The sequence below is a fragment of the Pelophylax lessonae genome, assembly GCF_965119305.1.
Source record: "Pelophylax lessonae genome assembly, chromosome: 8".
Lineage (NCBI taxonomy): Eukaryota > Metazoa > Chordata > Amphibia > Anura > Ranidae > Pelophylax > Pelophylax lessonae.
Genome location: NC_138775.1, coordinates 157,897,003 through 157,923,432, shown reverse-complemented (window position 1 = coordinate 157,923,432; position 26,430 = coordinate 157,897,003). Strand labels below are relative to the sequence as shown.

General features: G+C 43.1%; 1 protein-coding gene across 1 annotated transcript; it reads right to left on the bottom strand.

Moving 5' to 3' along the window:
• Positions 1–24,034: 24,034 nt before the first annotated feature.
• LOC309562206 (uncharacterized protein) lies at positions 24,035–24,493 on the bottom strand (the record flags this gene model as incomplete). Its single annotated transcript, XM_082266325.1, has 1 exon — positions 24,035–24,493. The coding sequence occupies one exon, from the start codon at positions 24,491–24,493 to the stop codon at positions 24,035–24,037; it is 459 nt and encodes a 152-aa protein (XP_082122451.1).
• Positions 24,494–26,430: the final 1,937 nt, after the last annotated feature.

Here is a 26,430-nt window from a genome sequence, read left to right as displayed (position 1 = left end):
ATAGATCACAAGGACATTAGGTAGTGGATGTGTATGATTTATTTTTGGAAAATAAAGATAATGCATTAGGATGTGTATCTTATGGTTTTTTTTTATGTTTTACTGAGAGGATGACCGTGTGATTATAAAGAAAAAAAAAAGCCAGAAAAAAAAAGAAAACCAATGAAGCCTCCACATCTAATGGCTGGTATGTTGCAATACATTACATTTTTGCTCTGGTATGTTGCAATACATTACATTTTTTCTCTTGACCCAAAGAATGTGTTATTTTTTAAGCCTGTTGAATGTAAAGGCCCGTCCGTACACACGATAAGAAAATTGGAAGGGAAATTTTGTCCGATGAACGATCTGCCGATTTTCGGATTGTTAGTATAGTGCTTTTGACAGCCGATTACGGATTTTCGGACGACAAAAAAATGTGAAGGCTATAAAAACGTCCAATTTTCATTTCATTAGTACAGTTTTCAACGGAAAAAAATCTTGAGAGCAAGACTAGGCATGCTCAGAGACGAAAGAACACATACAAATCAATCCAACACATGACATCACTTCTGAAGTAGAATTCTGTCGTACGGGAAAATTCGTATGAAAATAACCTCTTCACTTTCCACATCAGACTAGCATGCAACAAAAAATGGACGACAGATCGTTCGATATTCTGATCCTGTGTACGGGGCTTTACTTCACCTCTCCAGTATTAGTATCAATAAATTACAAGTGGAATGATAGTATTTTTGTAAAACGTACCATCATCTATTTGTAAAATTATGAAGTAGGCTTAATTTTAATGGGTGGCTGAATTTTTTTGCATCAGGCTCTCATTATGTGTAGAACAGTAGGAAGCCTGCAATGGTCATGCCTGGAAATTCCACTCAGGCATCACAAGAAGAGGTTATCAGTAGTGATGAGACAAACACATCTGGGTTCTGTTCAAGCAGGGTTCAGCAAAAATGACTTAAGTTTGGCTGCTGTTCAGTGCAATTCGCCCCTTGCATATTCACATAGGGGAGTGGTATCCTGGAGCTCCACTATTGTTAAAGGGGCTTCCAGATTCTGATAAGCCCCCCCCACCTGCATACCCCCACAACCACTGGGCAAGGGTTGTGGGGAAGAAGCCCTTGTCTTAATTAGTATAGGGACAAGCCAGGGATTTATGCCAATTTAATTAAGAGGGGACAGTGACATCACTGGTTTACAAGGACTCAAAGGGGCCTGCACCCACTGGTGTCCCTTTCAACCATTGACAGCTGGAAGCCGTCATATATAATAAGGGATATAGTACTGCTATTATACAAGACGTTTGGCTTCTGTTGAACAGGTAAACTGGCCCGAACCTTCAGCTCATCCCTAGTTATAAGATTACTATATAACTACCAAAGGAAGAGGGGTGCACTGGTTCACTAAAGCAATGGCTAAATAAAATGTAAGTGCTGAGAAAGAAGGTAAACTGTTCTCTTTTAGTGTTTGATTTTCTATTTTGAAATCATTTTAGGACAGGCTGGATGCAAACACAATTCAGAGGTTTGTGCAGGTTGAAGGCAGAATCAGAATTCGTGGGTAATCTGTGTTGTAACCTAAATCAATCCAAGTGCAGTGTGGCCAGACAAAAAGCAAAGACCTTTGATCAGGTCAGGTTGAATGTACTGAAGTCTATTTAGAGAATACTGTATGTAAACCCAGTCACTAAAATCTCAAGTTAAACATGTTAATGTAAGATTTCATAAGCATTTTTTTTTAAACTGCAGCTTTTATTAAAAAAAAAAAAAAAAAACAGACAGTGATTCAGCTATGATGGACCTTATTAAGGCACTTCCTGTTTTAGACAACTCAGCGCGTTGGAGAGAAAAGGTGAGTGCTGGATGCTAGGGGATTGAGGTATAAGGTAAGTAACAATCCTTTTTCAATGTGCCCAAGGCAGAAACGTACATTTAAATCTTGCAGTGCAGGGGTAGCTCCTCTATAAAGGTATTTTTTTCTTTTCTCTTGAGTTCATCTTTAACCACTTGCATCCCAGGTGTAATTTTTAAACAGTGGCTATTCACCCACCTGGACTCTTCTAGCATGTGGACTGGAACTGCCTGCTGTTCCTTAATGTTATCCTTGTACTTTCCAGAAGACAGTTAAGCGCAGACTGTGCTCCATAGCTTCTTCCTTGGGCACAGCAGCAGGGGATTGACAGTTCTGAACCCGCTTTCAAGTACATTCTTCACAGGAGAGATTAGCACATGGATGTTCTCTGATCTTCCACCACTTTCCATCCTGACAACTACAAAGATGGTCCTTTGCACCCAGAGGGCTCACTATGCTGAAAGAGATCTGTTTTTTTTTACATTACCACTCACACATTTGTGATGCAGCACATATGGCAATGCATGCATTAGATACTGTGTGGTCTTGTAGTTGCCTAGTTGTCGCTGCCTTGTGACAAGTTGAGAATGCCTGATTCACTCAAGTATTTATTGATTTTTTCTATCTTGTGTTGTTGTGTCATTGGTGGCAGGGAGACTTGTTAATTAAATCTTGGCAAAACTCTTGGAAGTGACCAAATAATTGCTAGGATTTGTGCCCTGAGTCTATTCTTGGGTTGAAAGATTGCAGTCTTCTGTCTCCAGCCAATATTCTGCCCATATTTTTGCCCCATTCAGTGGTGTGCAGAGGGTATGGCCAAGGGTAGGGTCAAGGGAGCAACAGCCCTAGGCATCAAGATGAGATATAATACAAAAAAACACCTGCACCACTGGGATGCTAATGACAAGCTGCTACTAGTGATGGACAAACATTGGCCGGGGCGGTTTGCGAACGTCAGCCGCAAATTTTCTCAAATGTCCGCGAACCGCAAGTTCGCGGTGGGCCCCATTGACTTTAATGGGAGGCGAACTTTAAAAACCTTTAGGTCATATTTGCAGCCACAAAAGATTTACTAGCTGTGCAAAAATAGTCCAACCACATGGACAATGTCATAACAGAAGTATTGCAATTGGAAAAGTTGCCCTAAAAATTTTAAAGCAAAAAACATTTTTTTCCCTAAATCAGCCAGAACTGAAAGCAGCCCGTACATACATGTCAAATACATATAGGGCCCATTCACACATCTGTAAAATGGGTCCGCATCCATTCCACAATTTGTTTACAGACCCATTGATTTTCAATTCCAGTCTGAAAAGTTAGGCATTCACAGGATAAAGAAGTAAGTGTCGGCCATAAAAGGCCCCAAAAATTAGCCCACATGCGTTTACCTGACAGCTAAGAACGTTGTATTCTGTGGCTGAAGGTACATTAGGCATTCACAGGATAAAGAAGTAAGTGTCGGCCATGAAAGGCCCCAAAAATTAGCCCACATGGATTTACCTGACAGCTAAGAACATAGTATTCTGTGGCTGAAGGTACATTAGGCACTGACAGGAAAAATAATTGTCGGCTATGAAAGGCCCCAAAAAGTAGGCATTCAATGGACATGAAATGCCTTTTATGCCGCTGTATTTAGCGAAGACAAGGACCATGAATAATTGTGGGTGGATGGCGGTCTGGCGGATATTTGTGGCCTGTCATGAGGAATTTAAATGAAATATGGTCTACTGGTCACATGTGTTGAATTCCTCAGAGATCTATGCCTCATTTATTTTTATAAATGTGAGGTAGTCTACACTGTCGTGAGCTAGGCGAGTGCGCTTATCGGTCACAATCCCCCCTGCTGCGCTGAACGTCATTTCGGACAGGACACTGGATGGGGAACAAGCCAACAGTTCCATTGCAAATTGTGCAAGCTCTGGCCAGAGGACAAGCCTACCCACCCAGTAGTTCAGGGCTTCATCACTCCTCAGAGCATCCACATTGGTCGTTTACCCAATGTAGTCAGACACCTGTTGGTCTAGGCTTTCCCTGATGCTGGATCCAGAGAACAGCTGTCGATGGGTTGGCTGAAAGAAGGATCTTATATCTGAAGTGACCAACACATCTTCAAACCGCCCTCTTCTTGCAGGCGCTGTTGGATTGCTACCCGCAACTGTCTCTCTGTGACTGGAAATTCCTCTGCCAGCACACGCAAAAGCAGAATGCAGCATTTCTCGCAGCAAGGCCTAGAAGTGCTGCATTCTGACCGCCCTCTGTGATGGTGGTAACATTTCCGCCATTTTTTGATTGTACCACGGGGTCTAAGTACGTTGCTACCCAATACTGGTCCTTGCCCTATATGCTTTTTATACGGGGGTCCCCTGAAAACACTGGAGCATGAAGGCCCCAATTCACACTAAATTGAAAGCGGTGTAGTGGCCTGGCTCCAGCTCATCATCCAGCATAATGTCGTCCTCGTTCTCCTCCCCCCATCCACAGATAACCCCAGGGATCCCAGAAAGGTTTAAAGCATGCTCTTCTTGCTCCTCCTCATCCACCCTGGCACCATCCTCCTCTGACTCCTCTTCAGACTCCTGTTGTTGACTTGTCTCAGATGGAGTAGCACCCCCTGGGAATTCATCCAATATTGCGACTTCCTCATCTTCCTGCTCCTGCTCCTCGACGGCTTGATCAATGACATGATGCAATGGACGCTCCAGAAAGAAGGCGTAAGGTACAATGTCACTGATGGCGCCCTGGCCGTAACTGACCAGTTTGGTGATCTCATTGAATGGTTGCAGAGTTCCTACAGGTAGTCGTTAGCTGCAGGTTTCTGCTGGAGCAGCCTATCAAGCATATGCAACATTGAGTTCCATTGCGTCGGGCAAATAAGATGCCTTACGGGCAGGTTGTGTCGCCACTGAATGTCAGCAAGGCGAGCCATGGCTGTGTAAGATCTTCTGAAATGGCCCCAGATTTTCCCGGCTTGCCGCAAGATGTCCTGGACCCCAGGGTATTTGGCACCGAATCGCTGCACCACCAAGTTCAGGACGTGTGCCATGCATGGCATGCGTGTTATTTTGCCCTGTTTCAGCGCGCTCAGCAGATTGGCAGCATTGTTGCACACCACTTCACCAACTGTCAAATTGAGCGGTGTCAGCCACTGATCTGCCTGTGAATGCAAAGCTGAAAGGAGTGCAGGACCAGTGTGGCTCTTGGCTTCCAGGCACAACAGAAGCAGTGCAGCCTTGCAACGTCTCACCTGGCATGTGGAATAGGTTCTGTCATCACACCAGTTATAATACATTAAAAGTGCTTTTGTCACTGTTTGTAGTATTGCTGCAGAAAGGCTCAACACACCAGTAACAATGCTGCACAGAGCACAATACAAATCCACTATAATATGCTTTCTATATTACAAAGTATTTTATAAGTGTATTACACCCCTATATAGTACACTGCACACCTATAACAAATACCAGTCCTTAAAATGACTTTTGTGGACCTTAACAGAGCGATTTGTGTCACTGAAGGTCTGTCCCTGGTGCACACAGCAGACCTTTCCCTACACTGACAAAAGAGACAGTACACCTATACCAAATACCAGTCCTTAAAAGGACTTTTGTGGATCTTAACAGAGTGATTTGTGTCACTGACTATCTGTCCCTGGTGCACACAGCAGACCTCTCCCTACACTGACAAAAGAGATTGTAGACCTATACCAAATACCAGCCCTTAAAAGGACTTTTGTGGATCTTAACAGAGCGATTTGTGTCACTGACTATCTGTCCCTGCTGCACACAGCAGACCTCTCCCTAAACTGACAAAAAGCAGAATGTGATATGGCCGCCAGCTCAGGTCTATTTATAGGGTAGGGGGTATGTCCATGTGCTGCAATGTTTCAATTGGCTGTCCCGTTCCACCTGATGGCTTTGTCATGGGTCAAAGTTCTCCCAAATGTAAACTAATATGGCCGCCGCGAACAACGCCATGTGTTTGCAAAATCGGCGGGCTGCGAAGCAAAGTCCGCCGCGAACCGACCGCTGGGCGAACCGCAAGGCCATCCCTAGCTGCTACCTTTAGTGTTTCAAACACAGTTAAAAGGTGAAGCATGCCTATTGGGAGAAACATCTCGGGGTATGTTCTGCAGTGGTGTGTAGTTTTCTGTGGAGCACATTAGAACTTTCTTTGATCCTTCACATAAAAGCACAGCAGTGGTGGGACTTTTGATTGAGGGGAGTTCATCCAGGGATGGACAGACATAGACTTCCCCTGGGGAGCATCTTAGCCATTCTTCCGCCTGCGCTCCCTGGTGATTTATCTTTAGTGGTTGTTTACCAGGTGACCCGTTGTTTGACACACTAAATCTGGAATTATGGATACTTGACACTGTGGACTAAAAATAAAAATACAGCCATGAACTCTATCAAGTCTGACTGACATCAACATATGGAGAACAGGACCATCATTTGAGCACAATGAGTAAGGGCAAAACTTAAACCATAGACACTTGACACTACATAGGTTAGAATTGAAACTGCAATATTTTTATGCTGATGACACCCAAATCTATCTTTCTAAACTTCAACTCACTCCAACAGTCTCCTCATGCACAACTAATTTGCTAACAGACATATCAATTCAGATGTCCCCCCCTTCATCAAACTCAATCTATCCAAAACTGAGGTCCTAATATTTCCTCTCCCACAAGCTCCTTCCCCTGTCAAGGTTGATGGCACATCTATCAGTACATCCCTGCATGCCAGGGTGCTAGGTGTAATCCTAATCTTCTTTCAGCTCTACATCCATCTAATAATTTCAAAAGAATGGGCTGTCAAAACGCAATGCAGGAAAATGTACTGGGATCGCATGGGAATGCACGCATTCTGGTGTGAACTAGACCTTAAGGGCATACAATCAAGAATTTGGGCCCACACATCACCAAACCGCTGCACACTACTGGCCCCAATGAAAAAAGAGTTGCTTGATTTTAGTCTGGTGAGCTTTTGTTTTGTATTACATGGTATCATTAATCTATCCACTCAAAGTTTGCAATTTAGTCAGGACAGAGTGTGCCAATGTTTTTTTATGGATCCTTTCAAGATTATACATCTAAATCAGAATGTTTTTGTATTGTTGTGTTTTAAGTCTAGCATTGACAATGTCTCTCAATTATTTAGCATTTATGGGCCTTCAATAAGGGGGAATTTGAAATTATTTGAGAGCTGATGTGTGAGGAAGTTGAGAGAAGCTGAGTTTCTTTATGAATTCCTCGGTCACTTTGGGCAGTAATCTGACTGGATGCACATTCCCCATGCGGCAGCCATCTAGGGTCAAGCAGAGTATATTTAAGAGATTTTTAAGCGCTTTATGCGAGTGGACTGGGTAAGGACAGGTTCCCCATCTGACAGGGACAGTGGCAGCAATAGGGAGAGGTTCCTGTGGAATATGGAGAGGGCAGGGACTATGTCTACCTTCCAGGAAGCTTCCCAATAGGGTCAGACTGGCCAGGCCATACTTTAGTCCTTGTGGAAAATGCTGTCAGCATCCCTGTATCTTCTACCACTGTCAATCCACTGCACAATTATGAGTGACCCAGGATGGGTGAGACTCCCTGCTGGGTCTGTATGTTAACTTGCTGTTTCAATAAATAATTATTTGCAAATTGTGACTCTGTTTACTGCCTACCACACCACCCTGCACCTAACCAACACTTGGACTTGTAAAAAATAGGCAAGCTCAACCACAGATCAGATCTGATCGTCTTGGAGAAGGGAAATGATAATGCTGAATGCATTACTTTAAAAAGTGCAGGTGTACTATGTGTTAAGTCCAGTGATGTGCATGCTTGGAATTCTGTTTTTTTTATCTCCATGCAAACTGGAGCATAGTTAGAGAGAATTAAAGATCTCAATCTTCGTGGACAAGAAATGATGGAGATATGAGTGTTCAAAAAATACTAAAATCAAGGTTAAAATTTGTGCTAACAAAGTGCAAACAATCAAATACAAATGAAAATAGCACCATACAGAACAAATGTTATATAAAAAAGTGTTATGCGTAAACATAAAAAATGCAGCACTTGAAGTAGGACTCTTTCAGTGTTCTCTATAATAGAACTTCCAAAAAAAGAGTATATATTTAATATTGCAAATAAATGAATCCTTACTCCAATCTATATTCAGTGCAACAATATTAGAGAAACTCTTTTTGTTGCCAACTTTCATTACCACCACCAAATCAGAATAAAAGTCTTAATCGAATAGATGAACCCACAATGACTTATGCACTTATATGTGGTTCAGTCCCCACACTAAGAATATATGAAGTAATGGAGCTACAAATCTCCAACGGCCAAAGATGTGCCAGTAAATACTCCTTTGATGTCCCTGAGAATATATTAAAACATGCTTACAATGGTACAGATCATTCAAAAATGTTTAATAAAAATTAATAAAAGAATTAAAACAAAGCAACATTACATTAACATGCATAAGGAGATAACACTAGCTTCCAAAAGCTCACCGCTCTATGCATTCCTTCACATCATCAGGGGCTATGAACTCTGTGTTAATCTAGACTCACACAATTGGAGGGTTAACCGTATCAGATTCCACCCACTCTACATCGTCCCATCACACTGCCCCCCTGTGTCAAGCCAGGTAATGTATATAGGGAGCAGTCAATATCTATCTCTGCTGAACCGGCCAAGATCCAAATCATGTGTGAGCAGGCTAAATGTACCAAGTTGAATGATAAATCACCTGGAGTACAACCAGCCTGCCGAATGCCTTTATGATTATTGCTAGCAGCTGCTATAACCCCTAGCAATAATCATTGTCTTCTCCTGGTGAAGGACGGCTTCCCCTGCCACCCCCACCCCCTACTGGGAGCAGACAATTGCTCAGCAGGGAGGATTCCTCTGTCGGCACTGTCTTTGTTTAATGAGGGAATCATGCAAATTTCATGCAAATAAATCATGTAAATAAATGTGCACCCTATATGGCCTGCCTCAGACTTTAGGGGCAAGTGTGGTAGGGTGACCCCATGTTCTGGATTGTCCGGGACAGTCCCGCATTAGGTAGGTAAAAAAAAAAAACACCCCACTCCATAATCCCTCCTCCACCAAATGATTTGGACCAGTGCACAAATCAAGGTCCATAAAGACATAATTAAGTGAGTTAGGGGTGGAAGAACTTGATTGGCCTGCGCAGAGTCCTGACCTCAACCCGATAGACTGGGAAAACCAATAGGAGAGCTGGCTGCTTATCCCATCCAATGCCAGAGAGCAGGCAGGCCACCAAGGGGCTCGGGCAGAACAGCATTAGTATGTAGACCATATTGTTCCTATAGGCAGCTCTGGAAGTGTCCCTGGAAGCAAACTGAGTATACTGAGGGGAGCAAGTCCTGGAAACAGGTTAGTGTATGTACAGTACAGTGTCAGCAGGGTATCTGTCTGTACCCGGACACAGTCCTCTAAATCTTATATAGACCAGCGTATATAACGTACAGACCAGTGTCAGCGGCCCAGTACAGACCAGATCGCATGATTTTGCTTTTTTAAACTCCATAACAGGATTCAGGATCCTCCTCCGTGTCTTCCAGGCAGCACCTGCCACTGAAAGTTTAGTCTTTGCTGAGAGAGAGAGCAGCTCAGGAGAGTGTGATCAGGTAAGTAATTACTATTATGCTTCATTGCTGCAACTAACCAACTATAGGGGGAGATGTTTAAAGGCTAAGTTCACCTTTCAGATCATGTTAAATGTTCCTCCCATATTTAGGGTGTGTGACAGTGGGCCGGGGACCTTTTCTCCGCACCCACTGTCACAATTTAAAATTAGCATGGCTGTGCAGGGCTCTGCCCACAAGGCTATGTCATTCTTTCACAGTTTTCTTTGTTAATGATGGCTTGTAGTTCTGAATGAACTGCCGGAGGTGCTGATAGTAGTTCATTCACAAGCAGCTTGTAAACAGTCCATATGGAGGTACAGGCTGAAAGCTGCAGGGCTTGTCTGCAAGAATCTGACATTGCACTCCTGATCCACTGACCATGGTTGCAATGCTTTCTAAACTCCAGCAAGAAATCATAATATAGTAAAACCTTGGACTGCAAGAATTCCCTCTGGAAACATGCTTGTGTAGCACCCTCCTAGGTAGGTGCTAGGAAAAGTATATATGTGGCCCTGTCTGCTTATCGGGGGGGGGGGGGGGGTATGATCATTAAGTTAGGCTGTCATGTGCTTCTAGGTGTGGTCTGGTCAGTCTGGGGGTCTCCCCACTGTATCCAATGAGGGCTCTTGTTGGACAGTGGAGGAAACCTGGCCAATAGCGCACCCATGCCTAAAGCACCCTGGGATCAGATATAAGTCTGAGGGGAACATGTGACAGGTCGTCTTTGGCGGGAAACAGAGTCCCAGGAGGAGGCTGATGGCTGTCTCTCCTTCTGTCAGAGCAAGTGAGGGTGTCCTGGGCGATCGGCCTAGAGGACCGGAGGCTGAGCTGGGCTACAGGAAGGGTCCAGAGTGCTGTGGACCGAGTGGAGCTGCTGGGCAGAAGTTTCCTGGAAAAAGAGTGTTGTGAGTACTCAAAACTGCCCAGGGGTCTGCCTGAGAGAGGGGACCACTCCAGAAGATCAAAGGGACCTGGGAGCCAGCTAGCCAGTAGTGGTGGCTTAGAAAAGGGGTGCCAGTATGTAAGCCCTGAAGATTAGAGAGAGAAAGGTGGTGCCGGTGCGGACCTAGAAGTGTTCAGCAGTGCAGCAGTGTAGTCAAGTAGCTACCTCAGCAGGAGTGCTTAGGGGGGGCTTTTAGAGGACTTCTTTAGTCAGAAAGAAGTCCCAAGTCAATTCAGCGTTAACAGGCATCCGGCCAGCGTTAACCAGTGTCAAGTCAGCATTGATAGGCATTCAGCGTCAAGTCATCGCTAAACAGCGATATTCAAGTGTCTCCGCCAAATGTGCCTAGTTTAGTTCCAGGAGTATCCCACTCATCCCTTCTCCCATCCAAGTTACCAAATAAATACAAAAACCCAAAGATACTGGACTGGTCATTGTCTCAGTGCTGTGGCAGAGCCAGGGTCTAAAAAGTGAACGTGACCCAGAATTCTCAACCAGGCAGGTTGAGGGGCTCCAGGGAGCTTGTAACATGAAAAGGAAACTGGCTTTTCAGTTTCCTCTGTGTTTTAAAAAGTCCAGTTTGGGACCTGGAGCTTGGAGATTTCTAAATGATCCGGGTAGGATGGAATCTTCAATCCTGGGTCCAGATATTCAGAACAGCCAGCATAATAATTGGTCAGGTGTGTGCTGGGCTTTTAGTAGTAACCTGACCATGGTTCTGGGCTCCAACCCGGCAGACAGGAGGTCTGGCCTAGGAGTCAGTGCAGCACGAGGCTGCTATCTGTGTGCACCCTGTTGGGTAAGTGAGGTCTGTGGGAGACAGACAAGGACCTGGAGTGTGAGGCCAGAGCATCAGCGCTGCAAGTTCAAGCCAGGAGGGCTGAATAATCATTTTATTTTGCTGAGGACTCAAATGCTGAAACCCCCTGCAAGGGACACACTTGTTTTCTGTTCCGAGTTTTCTTTTAATAAACATGGGCAAAGAAAGCCCTTAAAGAAGAAACAGCGAGTGGCGGTGTCCTTAAAGCTCTACATTTGATGCGAGTCTCACAGTGCTCACACTTGGAGAACATGCTTAAATGTGCTGTTGTTGCTAGCGGTAACCCAGGGGGACCCATATCCAGCAAAGCGGCTGGGAATTGTGCTACACTTGTAATCCAAAAGCACTCGTACATCAAAGCCAATTTCCCCATAAGAAATAATGGAAATTCAGATGATTCGTTCCACAACCATTTATTCATAAGTCTTTCAGTTTATAGTCTATATAAAAATATTATAGCAATGTGGTTCATGTAACCATAAAATGTCCATCCACAAATAGCAGCTTCCACAAGGGGATTAGAAGCAAAATAAAACAGGAGCTACAGAGTCTAAAAGAGAAGAGAGGTGCTTCTAAGTGTAGCAATGTGGTTACATTTAATGAAGGTACAACATTTAGCAACTCACATGGTTGATGATTAACCATTTAAAGACCAGGCCGATTTCTGACACTTGTTTACAAGTAAAAATCAGTATTTTTTTGCTAGAAAATTCCATAGAACCCCCAAACATTATATATATATAGATATATATCTATATATATATATATATATAGATAGATAGATAGATAGATAGATAGATAGATAGATAGATAGATAGATAGATAGATAGATAGATAGATAGATAGATAGATAGATAGATGATAGATAGATATTTTTTAGCAGAGATGCTAGAGATTAAAATAGAGATCATGGCAATACTTTATGTCACACAGTATTTGCGCAGCGGTCTTACAAACACAATTTTTTGGGGAAAAATACACTTTTTTGAATTAAAGAAATATGAAAACAGTAAAGTTAGCCCATTTTTTTCCCTATAATGTGAAAGATAATGTTACATCAAGTAAATAGATACCCAAAATGTCATTGGAAATTTTGGTGTTAATCACCAAAACCCTGTGCTAAAGGATATTAAATTCAAAGTGTAAATTGTTTGTGTATGTGGAAAATTCCAACAAGTGAGCTGCAATGTAAACGTGAAAAAACATGAATTGTGCTATAGGGAAAAAACTACCATGCTCAAACAAGTATCATACCTACAAAATAATTATATATATATCTGTAAATACAGATTAATAATTATATAAATTAAATATTATATAAATTAAATATAAACCATATTGTGTGACTCTCAATAAATCAGTGCAAATATTAGTGAAATCGTGGATATAATGATGGATTAAGGAAGTCTCTAGTGCAAAAAAGCCACAGAAGGTATCTCAATCTCAGGACAGCTGTTATCAGAAACACTGCGACTTGATAGCAGAGATAAAGTTCTCCTTCACCCAGTATGTGCAAAATAACTTCTTACCAAAATTTTCAGGCCCCTTGATTAGAGGGGGTCAGAAAAGTTGATGATCTCACTCAACTGCTCAGACAAGGACGATGTTCCATAAAGGTCCCACCACAATGAATGTGTGCAGCTGGTATGTATAAGAATTACTCTCCCTTAGGATGCATTCGTTTTCCGATACCTCACGTGTGGTTTGAACACTGTTTACATATGTGGACACGATTTCCGTATGCGTTTGATTCTGCGCGCGAGCCCGGAGGGATGGGTTGCTTTACATTTTTTTTCTTTTCCTTTTTATTTTACCTTTTATTTTTTATTTTTACACTGTCCCTTTACATTTTTTTATCACTTTTATTCCAATTAGAGGAATTTAAACATCCCTTGTAATAGAAATAAGCAGGACAGGTCCTCCTTAATGTGAGTCCTGGGGTCAAAAAGACCTCAGATCTCACAACTACCCTGAAAAGCAAAAAAAAAGTCCCTTTAAGGCCATTGGGAGGAAGCGACTTATGATGTCACTCAGGTCCTCCAAGGCCATAGAGTCAAGTGGGGGCCATCTTGCCCTCACTCAACTTCCTGTCTGGGACATGGACGGACCAGATTGTTTTCCCCACTACCAACGGCTCTAGTAATGACTGGGAAGTGGCGGGAGGGAGGGTCACCTCGCCTGTCGCCCATAAAGGTGATCCTGTGTTGAATCCGCTGCTAGGACCACTTTTATGTAAAAGAGGACCACCCGTCCTGTCACATGGTTGATGATTAAAACAGGAACATCTAAGTATGCAGGCATCTGGGGTAAAGCTGTCCACATAGACCATCTTCCGCACCACCGGTTCTCAGTGCTGTCAGTCTGCACTCGTGTCCACGAAGACTACCCTGCAGTAGAGTGATCTGAAAGCGAGGCTTAAAGCACTCTTGGAGCTCAACTCATGGAGCCGCAGCAGGGAAGGGATGACGTTGATGGCTGTGCAGAGGATGGTCTATGTGGACAGCTCTGCCCCGGATGTTCCTGTTTTAATCATCAACAATGTGAGTTGCTAAATGTTGTACCTTAATTAAATGTAACCATATTGCTAGTGAACACTTGATTACAACTACATGTAACACAATTGGTAATTGATACTGTTTGTCGGTATTATTGGAAATTAAGGACATTTTCTTACCCTGCTCTGCTCTCCCTAACTTACATAGTAAATTTCTTGCAGGGGAAAAAGAAAACTTTCATATTACCATATAAGGACATTTTAATAGGTGGTTCTAATGCATTTCTTGTCTATAAGACAGGAACATTTTCTAAAAGAAAAAGAAAGATTTCCAGATGAAATAGTTGATATTTTATCTCCTCTTTTAACCACATAATGTTGTGTGGAGAAGTTGGTTAAAAAGGCATAGTCATTTTTTGATATCCTGACTGATCTTGAAATAATGCATCTCTATCTAAAAACTGCACATTGTCAATCTCTTTTTTCAAATCCTGTTCCACATAGCCCTTTTCAAGAAATAGTTGAGCATGTCTGCATGTTCTTGATAGTACTTCACATCAGTGAAATTACATCTAATGCAAGCAAATTGTCCCTTAGGAATTACTAAATGAAAAACACCCATTTCTGTCAGTGCTTATAAAAAATATTTAAGTGACAAGTGACAATTTTACCATCTCTAACTATAATATAAGGACCCAAAAAATGATTTACATGACTATTACAGCATTGATTATTCGCATGTTAACCTAATATTCCTATCATTCTGGTAAGTTCTCCCATAAATAATTGTACAGTAGGTATATAAATTAGCATTAAATAAATTTGCTATTCTGGGGGCATATCTAGAGATTGTATATTTGTTGGGAGCTGTCATTTTCCACTATGTGGCTGTACATGGATAAGACGTGTCCCATGCACTGTTTGCTTGGACGCTCACCTGAGAGGTGGGGCATTTGTCTTTTCTATGGGGGATATTGTGTCCATGTTGAGGTAGGATGTTTATCATCTCACAGTATGGGAACATTTGTCGGCTCCCTATTTGGAATGCATGGTTTGCGACACGTGGGATGATGTAGAGTGGACGGAATCTAATAGGTTGGCCCCTCCTGTTTTATAAGAATATTTTTTTACTTTTTTAGTATTTATATAATGTTAAGCCTCTGATAATATCCTTTTTGTACCAAAACGTGTAGAGCAAAACTATTGGACTCTCGTTATGAGTATATATGTGCCGTAACACTGAATCCGTTTTCAATAAACTCTTTTAGATAATGTATACCATTGGAAGTGTTTCTGTTTACATATTCTGGGGACAAATGTGAAATATCTACTGGCACATCAAAAGAAGTGCATCTTTGGCCACTGGTGGATTTTAGCTCTAATATTTCAAGTAATCCAGTGTGAGGATTGTACTAAAAGCGTGCTATGACCTCTAGCATTTGAGGTTCATCTATTCTGGTAAGTGTTTTATCCTGATTTGGTGGTGGTGGTAATAAACGTTGGTCTATAAAGTTTCTTAGTAATATTGTTGCACTATACACAGATCAAATTGAGTATTTATTTGTTTGGAATATTTGTATGTATACACTTTTTGTGAACATTTTAATATAGAACGCTGGAAGAAAGTCTTACGTCAAGTGCGCTGCAGTTTTTTATGTTTTATGTATAATAGGAAAATAGCCGATCCTTGGATAGGAGTGATGCACAGTCACGTAATAGGTTTCATCCCTGTACTTTTTAAGCATAATATGCCATATGTCTACCAATTATTTTACCCAGCGAAGAAATAAGAAGGAAAGGTGTAACACGTTATGTGAAACATCAACAAGCCAATCTAGTGTGATGTTTAGGTTTCCTCCAATTAGCAGAATACCTACAGAAAAGTCCAAATATTGGAGGAAACAGTATTAGTATTAAGGGCAAATAAGTTGACTGGGGTCCCCTAGGTGTCCTCTAGGGTTCCTTTCGGTCAGAGATACTAATTTTACTTATCAACATATTGATCTTGGAACACCCAATTAGTGTTTAGAGCTATGGCAGTGGTTACTCCTTTTGGCTTGGAGTCCAGGAGGGTACAATGGTACACAAAAGAAAAAAAACAGTAGTTAGTAGGGCTGGGTTTTTTTCCCTGTTCACAAATGTAGACAGAAGGCAAGAGCTGGAATAGTATAAAGTGGAAGGGTGGGACAGACACAGGTGGAAGGGAATAGTTTCTAGAAAAGTAAGGATATAGAGACTAATGAAAAAAAGCTGAAAAGAGGCAAAGAAAAGAGAAATGTAACCAAAGGAGCAAAAAAGTTATAACCCAAGCAACAAAAAGAGTAGAGATATAGGGAGAGGCACAGAATACCCTAAGTGGGAAACTGTGGTATATTGGTCCATAAGAGATACAACCCCAGGACTAGAATAATGTGGAGTGTATTAGCCTTGTCGAGGTGGCATATTGATGGAGTTACTGCTAATAGTCTCTTGACCTGATAGGTCTCATTTAAATATGGTACAAAGCATTGATGTTTTACTGCAGTTTCCTAATGTATAACAAAACTAGCAGACATTTACATTTATCTCAATTCCTCCTGACAACAGAAGTAATTAAGATAAATTTAGCATGAGCATTGTTTAATAGTGGTCATATAAAAGGAGTGAACATATGGTCCAGATGATAAATGATTATTTGTCATCCATTAATAAAACACAATGTTGAAGACAAAATTAGGTCATAAACAAAAGTGCAAAACACATACAGTAATTAGCAATTGTCCCTTAAATCCCCAACATCACATCACTACCCTTAGGATCTTTGCTGAAGGGTTTTGAGTTTGTGTGGATGGCATTAATTTGAGACTCTTCTGAGGTCAATTAGAATTCATTGACATGTGCAGTTGACCTACTTCTGACCTGTATTTGACCTGTTTTAAGTGGTATTTTCATCACCAAAGATTTGTATAGGAAAGGGAAATATGTATGATGCAAACAAAAGTCTGACACGACAGGTCCTTAGATTATTAATCAGTGTAAAAGCAACTAGTACTTTAGTGTTTAGTGTAACTGCCCCTTTATCTTAGTGGTAAGTTTAACCTTCCCCATACAATGGTAGTAAGAGGGAGGAAGAATGCACTTTACATTTGTGGTCAGTAGGAGGTGAAATAACTGCTTACAGAGATGATCAGTGGCAGGGAAAATGCCTTCTTACATTGTTGACCAGCGAAAGCAAGACCCCATACCTTGGAGCTTAGTGGTAGGAAAACTGCCATCTTACATCAGTTTAAGTAGGAAGAAAACCTCTTTTTATTGGTGGCCAATGGGAGATTAGCAATATAGATGATTGTGGCCAGTGGTTGCTTATATTTTTTTTGTTTTCTTTTGCATAGGGTTCCCCAAACCTGAAGGGCCAGGTATGAATAATGGGGCATACCCCTTGCCTTTAAAAAAAAAGAAAAAAGAAAAGAAAAAAACACTCTGGCCAATTTGTTTTAATTCCTGGGATTCTAAGTAAATAAAAGGGGCCAAGTGAATTCACTGGTTACAAAGGATGTGGCAGGTGCCTGAAAGTCTGACATTGAACCAAACTCTGAACTGATCCCTAGTCCCATGGCACCAAGCAGCTAAAGAAAGGCTCATTGCCCAGGTCTAGGAATGTCCACTGAACCAATACTGAAAGTTGGAACTGGGCTGTGGGGACAGAGCCCAATGGAGAATATACAAGTCATCTGGCAGGCCACTTTGACCCTGAACATGACTAAGGTCTGGGGACTAATAAAGTAGTGTCTGTGCACTGGCCCTGTATCTTCCCAACATGGCTCTCCTATGCAGTGAAAGTAAGTCTCTGCTTTGAGCTTTCTATGTACACATGTGTTTTTTACATGGAGGACTGTAAACAAGGAGTTAGGAATTGACGGAGGCCTGTAGCTTAGTTTGTTGTGAACTTGGTGGCAAAATATCTTCTTTTAATGGACTAATTGTTAAAAAGCATAATCCTCTCTTGGTCCATAATGTCAAGTAGAGAGAGTGAGGTAGCCATAACGTCACCTCATGTTCTGTACTATGCACTGCGTGTGGGCACTTTAGGAATGGAGCAATATGCACAGTGTAGTGGTTAAGACACATTTGGACTCCAGAGTAGTGATCGACCGATATTGTTTTTTCATTACCGATACTGATATTTTAGTCATCACGTATCAGTATCGGTCGATATTTTTGTACATTTAAAAAAAAATTATATATTTTTTTTACTTGACAGGTACTCTTGTGGAGGGATCTGGGGGTCTTAAAGACCCCAAACCCCTCCTCTGCACTTAAAATTATTTAAAAAAGCCAAGTTTGACTGTTTTGAATGGTGTCATTTTTTTAAATCTAGCGCCAGTACCCGGAAATGATGTCATGACATCACTTCCGGGTTTTTGCATGGAGACCTGATCAGAGCAAAATGCGGCTTTGATCGGGTCTTCTGTTGCCGTGCAGGCTGGTTGCCCGGGTCTCCTGGTGGGACGAGACACCCTGGTGAGCCACGGAAGGCGGCGGGAGGGGGGACGTCCCCTCCCGCTCCTTGTAATGATAGCCGAGCGGTTTCTCAGCCACATCAGTTGTCATTAAAAGACTGCCGACCGTCGGCTATGGACGGCGGTACCGGGGTGATGCCTCTAGCTGCAGGCATCACTCTGGTACAAGCACTTTCTGAAATATCGGGCAGGGCCTGGCTAAGAGTGAATTAGTGTCAAAGGGAACAGGCAGAACAGTAAAAAATCATTGATTCACCCAGTTAAGCAGGCCTTATTGCCTTACCTTCTGCTGCCCCTGCCAGCCATGGGATCAAAAAGATTAGGTGTATTTTGTTTAGTGTTTGGTGACTGTATGTATTTTTTTTCAATGGTAAAGTTATATATCGGGAAGACCCTAAAAGATCTAGAACAAGGCTTAAGGTGCTAAATAGTGATGTCGCGAACATAAAATTTAATGTTCGCGAACGACGAACGCGAACATCGGCAAATGTTCGCGAACCGGCGAACTGGCGAACCGCAATAGACTTCAATAGGCAGGCGAATTTTAAAACCCACAGGGACTCTTTCTGGCCACAATAGTGATGGAAAAGTTTTTTCAAGGGGACTAACGCCTGGACTGTGGCATGCCGGAGGGGGATCCATGGCAAAACTCCCATGGAAAATTACGTAGTTGACGCAGAGTCGGGTTTTATTCCATAAAGGGCATAAATCACCTAACATTCCTAAATTGTTTGGAATAACGTGCTTTAAAACATCCAGTGTGTGTATACGATCAGGTATGATGTTGTATCGATCAAGTAGTGTAAGGGTTACGCCCGCTTCACAGTGACAGACCAAACTCTGGCAGACCAAACTCCCCGTTTAACGCACCGCAAACAACCGCAAACAGACCAGAACCGACCAAAATGGGACAGGAACTGGGCTTTAAGGGTTAGGGTTAGGTTTAGTGTTAGGGGCTAGGGTTAGGGTTACGGTGAGATACTTAGGGTTAGAGTTAGTAACCCTACGCCTCTAACCCTAACCGTCTAACCCTAAGCACTAAAAATAACCCTAACCCTAAGCACTAAAAATAACCCTAACCCTAATTCTAATTTTTTTTCTGGTTCTGAACATGCTACAGAGCTGAAACTTCACAGGTACACTTTCTAGACCCCCAGACACTGAATCACACACAAAAAAGTTCTTAAAAATTTTAATTTTTTGATAGAGAGCCAATTATTGGAAAAATTAAAAAAATATATATAAATAAAAAAAATAAAAAAATTCTTTGGATTTAGCGTCTGGGGGTCTAAAAAGTGTACCTGTGAAGTTTCAGCTCTGTAGCATGTCCGGAACCAGAAAAAATTACGAATTAGGGTTAGGGCTAGGGTTAGGCTTAGGGCTAGGGTTAGGGTTATTTTTATGGCTAGGCTTAGAGGGTTAGGGTTATGGTTAGAGGGTTAGGGTTATGGTTAGAGGGTTAGGGTTAGGTTTAGTGTTAGGGGCTAGGGTTAGGGTTACGGTGAGATACTTAGGGTTAGAGTTAGTAGCCCTACCCCTACCCCTCTAACTCTAACCCTCTAACCCTAAGCACTAAAAATAACCCTAACCTTAGCCCTGACCCTAACCCTAGCCCTAACCCTAACCCTAACCCTAACCCTAGCCCTAACCCTAATTCTATTTTTCTTCTGGTTCTGGACATGCTACAGAGCTGAAACTTCACAGGCACACTTTTTAGACCCCCAGACAATAAATCCAAAGAATTTTTTTTTTTTTTAAGTTTTTTTTTTTTTTTTAATTTTTCCAATAATTGGCTCTCTATCAAAAATGACAATTTTTAAGAACTTTTTTTTGTGTGATTTAGTGTTTAGGGGGTCTAAAAAGTGTACCTGTGAAGTTTCAGCTCTGTAGCATGTCCAGAACCAGAAAAAAAGATAATTTTTCACTAGAGCAGGGATGGTGGGAACCCCTTTTACACCTATATGATCTTTTTTTTCTGGTTCTGGACATGCTACAGAGCTGAAACTTCACAGGTACGCTTTTTAGACCCCCCCCCAGACACTAATCCAAAAAAAGTCATGCCTGCCACCGTATATATCAGTGGTGGGTGGGCAGTGGCACTGCAGTGGGCACAGTACACTCTGTGGACCTGACAGTCACTGGCACCCAGGCAACTGCAAATATAAAAAAAATGTATATATTTTTAATTTGCAAGCTGCTGTGCCACCGTATATATATATATCAGTGGTGGGTGGGCACGCAGTGGCACTGCAGTGGGCACAGTACACTCTGTGGACCTGACAGTCACTGGCAGCCCAGGCAACTGCAATAATAAAAAATATATATTTTTTTTAAATTTGCAACAAGATGCTGTGCCACCGTATATATATATCAGTGGTGGGCAGTGCACTGCAGTGGGTACAGTACACTCTGTGGACCTGACACAGCACTCACTGCAATTATGACAGAGGAAGAAAATATATATATTTTTTAAAATGCAAGGTACTGTGCCTGTGCCACTCGAAATGAGTGTGGTGTGCACACAGTACAGTCTGTGGTGGGTCTGTGGCCTCTCACACACAGCGGGCAGGTAACTGCAGTGCACAATATATATATATATATATATAAATACTCAAATACCAGCCCTCAAAAGGGCTTTTGGGGACATATATATATATATATATATATATATATATATATATATATTATCACAGAACAAAAAAAATTACACAAATACCAGCCATCAAAAGGGCTTTTGGGGACATATATATATATATATATATATATATATATATATTATCCAAAAAAAACCTCAAATACCAGCCCTAGGAAGGGCTTTTTGGGGTGCTGTCCTTACAGCAGGAGTGTACCAAGAACACTGGCTAACAAGACCGGGAACACTGACTAACTGTCCCTAGCTATAACAGCAGCAGCAGCAGCAGCAGCAGCAGCAGCACTTTCCCTGCTCTCAGTAACACAGAAATGATCTAAGATGGATGCTGCCCTTGCTTATTTATAGGAGGTGGGAGGGTGTGGGAGGGAGGTATGCTGATTGGCCTGGAATGTGTCTGCTGACTGTGAGGTTCAGGGTCAAAGTTTGCCTCAATGATGATTTATAGGAGGCGGACCGAACATCGCATATGTTCGCCCGCAGCGGCGAACGCGAACACGGGAAGTTTGCCGGGAACTGTCCGCCGGCGAACAGTTCGGTACATCACTAGTGCTAAAGCCTGAAACCAGGGAGAAAGAGATCAAGAAGAAAATGAGGAAAGCCAGGGAGGAATTGGGAAAATGAGATCACATGAGAGGGGAGAAGAGGGGAAAGGGAGGGGGCAGGGAATGGGAGGGGAAAAGGGGAGGAAAGGATGGGTGAGGAAAAAAGAGGGGGGAGGGAAGCAGTGGAAAGGGTGGGGGGAGGGGGAGGGGAGGAGAGGGAGAGGAAAAGAGGGGAGAAAGGGGAAACCAAGGATAAAGAAAAAGGGGGGAGGGAGCAACGGGAAAGGGAGAGGGGAGAAAGAGGGGGAGAGGGGAGGAAAAAAGGGGGAGAAAAACGAAACAAAGGGAAAGGAGAAAAGAATAGAAATAGGAGGAAAAGGAAAGGAAAAGAAAAAAAGGAAAAGAAATGAGGGGAGAGGGCTGGTGGGATTTTAATGGTACCGTAACTCAAAAAGTGAAAAGAGATGTATAAAACATGAACATTAATCCATATTAAAAACAAGATAGGACATAAAACAGTACATATCAAAGTACAAGATTATAGCACAAATGTATGTTGTTTATAGAGAGGTTGAACTAGGAGCGGCAACATAAGCATTAACATGATCTAATGAAGACTCATCAGAATGAGTTCATTCTGGGTTCATTCTGATGAGTCTTCATTAGATTATGTTTATGCTTATGTTGCCGCTCCTAGTTCAACCTCTCTATTAACAACATACATTTGTGCTAGAATCTTGTACTTTGATATGTACTGTTTTATGTCCTATCTTGTTTTTAACATGGATTAATAAATGTTCATGTTTTATACATCTCTTTTCACTTTCTGAGTTACGGTACCATTAAAATCCCACCAGCCCTCCACCCTAATTTCTTTTCCTTTTTTTCTTTTCCTTTCCTTTTCCTCCTATTTCTATTCTTTTCTCCTTTCCCTTTGTTTATTTTTTTCTCCCCCTTTTTTCCTCCCCTCTCCCCCTCTTTCTCCCCTCTCCCTTTCCCGTTGCCCCCCCCTTTCTTTATCCTTGGTTTCCCCTTTCTCCCCTCTTTACCAATTATGATGTTAGAATAATCATCTGTAACACGCACTGTCACCATAGACAGGAATGTTCAGAGGATTTATTCTATACAGTAGCACTCTTCAAGAGACAGGTTCGTTGTTAGTTTGCATTAAGAGCTTAGGGACAAGATTAACACTTTTCAAAATAAAGTTTAATAATAAAAAGGTTAAAATTGGTGCAAATAAAATATTTACAGAAAAAAGTGTTTCAAAGAAGTAGCGACATAATTCAGCAATTAGAGAAATAAGGTAGAATTAAGAAAATGAAAATACTTTCATTCAATGTCCTGAGTATTATCAGAGTTTCAGAAGCTGAGGCAGTGTGATGGGTTCTCCAACTTGATAGATGTTCCTTTCTAGATGTTATCATGTGAACTGTCTAACCCCATCTGCCTCTCTCTTTTTCTCTGAGACCGCAGGGGATGTTACCAGAGGCCCCTGAGCAATAAACACAGCGTCCATGGGTGGCCCTAAGGTTTAGACAATACCAAGGAACCTCCCGTATAGACAGATTTATGCCACTCTCAATATCTCAAAATATGTAATGGTTACATTTTTCAAACTGCTAGTTTATCATTCAGCATGTGATTTGGCTTCAAAAGATACTAAACATGAATATTTTATCACACAGGGAATATCTTATTGCTATCTTCTATCCTATATGTGATAGGGTGGTCATGCATGTTCTTGTTCCATTCAGTATTACATTTCTCATCCAAATATATACTTATTGTTAATGTGTCATGTTCCTGTCTGCATTTATGAATTGGGTACATGTGGGTACATTTCTAATGAACAGCTGGGCTGTGGCATTTACGACTCAGCTCTGGTTAGCCTTAATGAAGTGGCCCGTTTTATGACCCGGCCTGTCCTGTCCTACACATCTGCCAGGCTTCCTGTCTGTGCTGATAAGGTTCTTTGAAGGGCCGTTTCTTTGAAGCCTCTGCATTAATTAAGTTAATTGAGGTGGGGGGGGCTGTGTGAGTGAGTGTCTTTGGTCTGCCTGTCATGGCTGCTCTAAACAAAATGGTTGCTGTGACAAGATGGTTGCTTGTGACAGCTTTTAGGATATCCCGTGCAGGATATCATTACACCTCCCCCCTCAGGCGGTTGCATAGGAGGGGACTGCAATTTCCCTCCTGATGCAACCAACTGTTGCAGACTTGGCTTGTCGCGACAAACCATCAGCATTGCCATGGGTGCTGCCTTTCTTATGCTGGATGGTGAAATCGTATTGCTGGAGAATTAAGCTCCACCGAAGTAGTTTGCCATTCTCCCCAGCAACATGATCTAGCCAGCTCAAGGGATTGTGATCGGTGATCACAGTGAAGTGCCTTCCATACAGGTACATCTGCAACTTCTGGAGGGCCCACACGATCGCAAGACACTCCTTTTCGATCGTGGGGTATGCTACTTCCCTGGGGGAGCAGCTTCTGGCTCAGATAGAGGATGGAATGTTCCTCTCCAGCATCATCCACCTGGCTCAGGACTGCACCCAATCCATAGGCAGAGGCATCAGTCTGCACTAGGAAGCGGCAGGTGAAGTCTGTAGCAGAGGGGCACTGGTCAGCGCCTCCTTCAAGGCCTGAAATGCCCTCTCACACTCTGGGGTCCATGGCACCACCTTGGGCAGTCTCTTTTTGATTAGGTCAGTCAGGGGTTTTGCCAAGCTACTGTAGCTACAGACAAACTTCCTATAGTAGCCAGCAGTTCCCATGAATGACATAACCTGCTTTTTGGTTTGAGGGGTAGGCCAGGCCAGGATGGCCTCAACCTTCCCAGTCTCGGGTCTCAAGGTTCCTGCTCCTACCTGGTGTCCCAAGTACTGGACATCAGTCATGCCTATCTGACACTTGCTGGGTTTGACAGTCAGATTGGCAGCTGTCAGTCGGTCCAGGACTTGTGACAAGTGCCCCAGGTGTTCTTCCCAGGTAGGACTGATATTGGCAATGTCATCCAGGTAGGCAGCTGCAAAGGTTTCCATCCCCTCCAGTAAGTCATTCATGACTCTCTGGAAGGTGGCTGGGGCATTCTTCATCCCAAATGGCATGACCGTAAATTTTGAAAAAGCCGAATGGGGTGATGAAGGCCGACTTCTCCCGAGCCTCAAGGGCTAGAGGAATTTGCCAGTATCCTCTGCTAAGATCCATGATTGTGATATAGTGGGCAGCCGCCAGCCTATCCAACAACTCATCAATCTGTGGCATGGGGTAGGCGTCTGCAGTGGTGATAGCATTCAGCTTCCGATAGTCCACACAGAACCTGGTCATCTGATCCTTTTTGGGGACCAGGACTACTGGTGACGCCCAGGCACTGTGGGACTTCTGAATCACCCCCAGCTGCTGCATTTCCTCCACTTCCCTTTTCATGTCGGCTAGCACCTCCACAGAGACACGATAGGCTGACTGTTTAATGGGAGGGTGTGCCCCTGTATCCACCTGATGGAAAGCGAGGGGTGTCCTCCCAGGCTTTCCTGTGAACCTGCTATCATATACTGCCAGTACGCTCTTCAGTCCAGGTACCTGGGTGGGGGTAAGATTGGAGTTTATCGGGAGGTCCGAGTCCACCTCCCTGGTGTCAGCTAGCAGGTCTAAAAGTGGATCAGCCTCCTCAGGCTTTGGCCTGCTGCAGACTGGCAGGGCATAGGGCGTGCACTCATGATGGGCTTTAATCATGTTCACCTTCTGCCGTCTACTCCCTTCTCCCAACCTGACTAAGTAACATTTTTCAGACGCTAGGTGATGGTGTACGGGCCTTCCCATGCTGCTTGAAGTTTGTTATGCTGCAGGGGAAGCAGAACATACACCTGCTGACCAACGTTAAATGTCCACTCCCTAGCCTTACGGTCATACCAACATTTCTGCTTGGTCTGGGCCTGGGTCATGTTTCCCCGTGCAATTCCCACCAGCGTCTCCATTTTGTCTCATAATTTTAGGACATAATCCACAACAGAGACTTCTGGGTCAGCAATTTTGCCCTCCCAGGTCTCACGGATTAGGTCCAGGGGCCCTCTTACCCTCCGTCCGTACAGAAGTTCAAATGGCGAAAAGCCTGTGGACTCCTGGGGCACCTCTCTGTAAGCAAACAGCAGATGAGGCAGATATCGTTCCCAGTCCTTTCCTTGGGGTTCCTACAAAGGCGCGCAACATTTTAGGGTCCCATTGAACCGCTCGCACAAGCCGTTGGTTTGTGGGTGATAAGGACTGGCCATGATATGCATCATCTGTATTTTCTGACAGAGAGCTTACATCAAGTCAGACACAAACTGGGGGCCTTGATCACTAATGAGCTTGGCCGGAAATCCCACTCTTGTGAAGATCACCAGCAGAGCACCAGCGACCTTATCTGCTCGGAGGGAGGAGAGAGCCACAGTATCAGGTATCAAGTGCTGGAGGCCTATGGAGAGAGGGCTTCCCTTGCAGCTAAGTGCCAAACTCCCCTGGAGATGAGACAGGAGGAGTTAGGCCCAAAGTCGCACAGGTCGCCTGCAGAGTTGCTTGCAGAAAAGGGTTCAGGGATACCGCTGTGGTGCTGCGGGGTTACTGCAGGCAGGTGGCATCTGTGAGATGAAGCAGGTACTTAGGATCGCTGAGACAGAGGGTGGTTGATTCAAGCCGAGGTTCGATGCCAGGTGGGTAGCGAAGGAGACAAGGTCAAGTGGAAGCCAAGGTCTGGACAGGTAGCAGGCAGAGGAGATCTGTTAAACAAGCCGAGGTCAAAGTCAGGAAGCAAGCTGGAGATGGAGGTGTAACAAGCCGAGTCAGGAACCAGGAATCACAGGAAACAGGATGTTGGTAGAAGCTGAAGATCAAACAGCACTTAGAGAAGGGCTGGCTTCCTTATAAAAGCCCAGGTAAGGGGCTGACAGAGTTGCTGGGTCCTAGAGCCCTTCTCCTATTCTGACGGATACTGGGTCTTAGA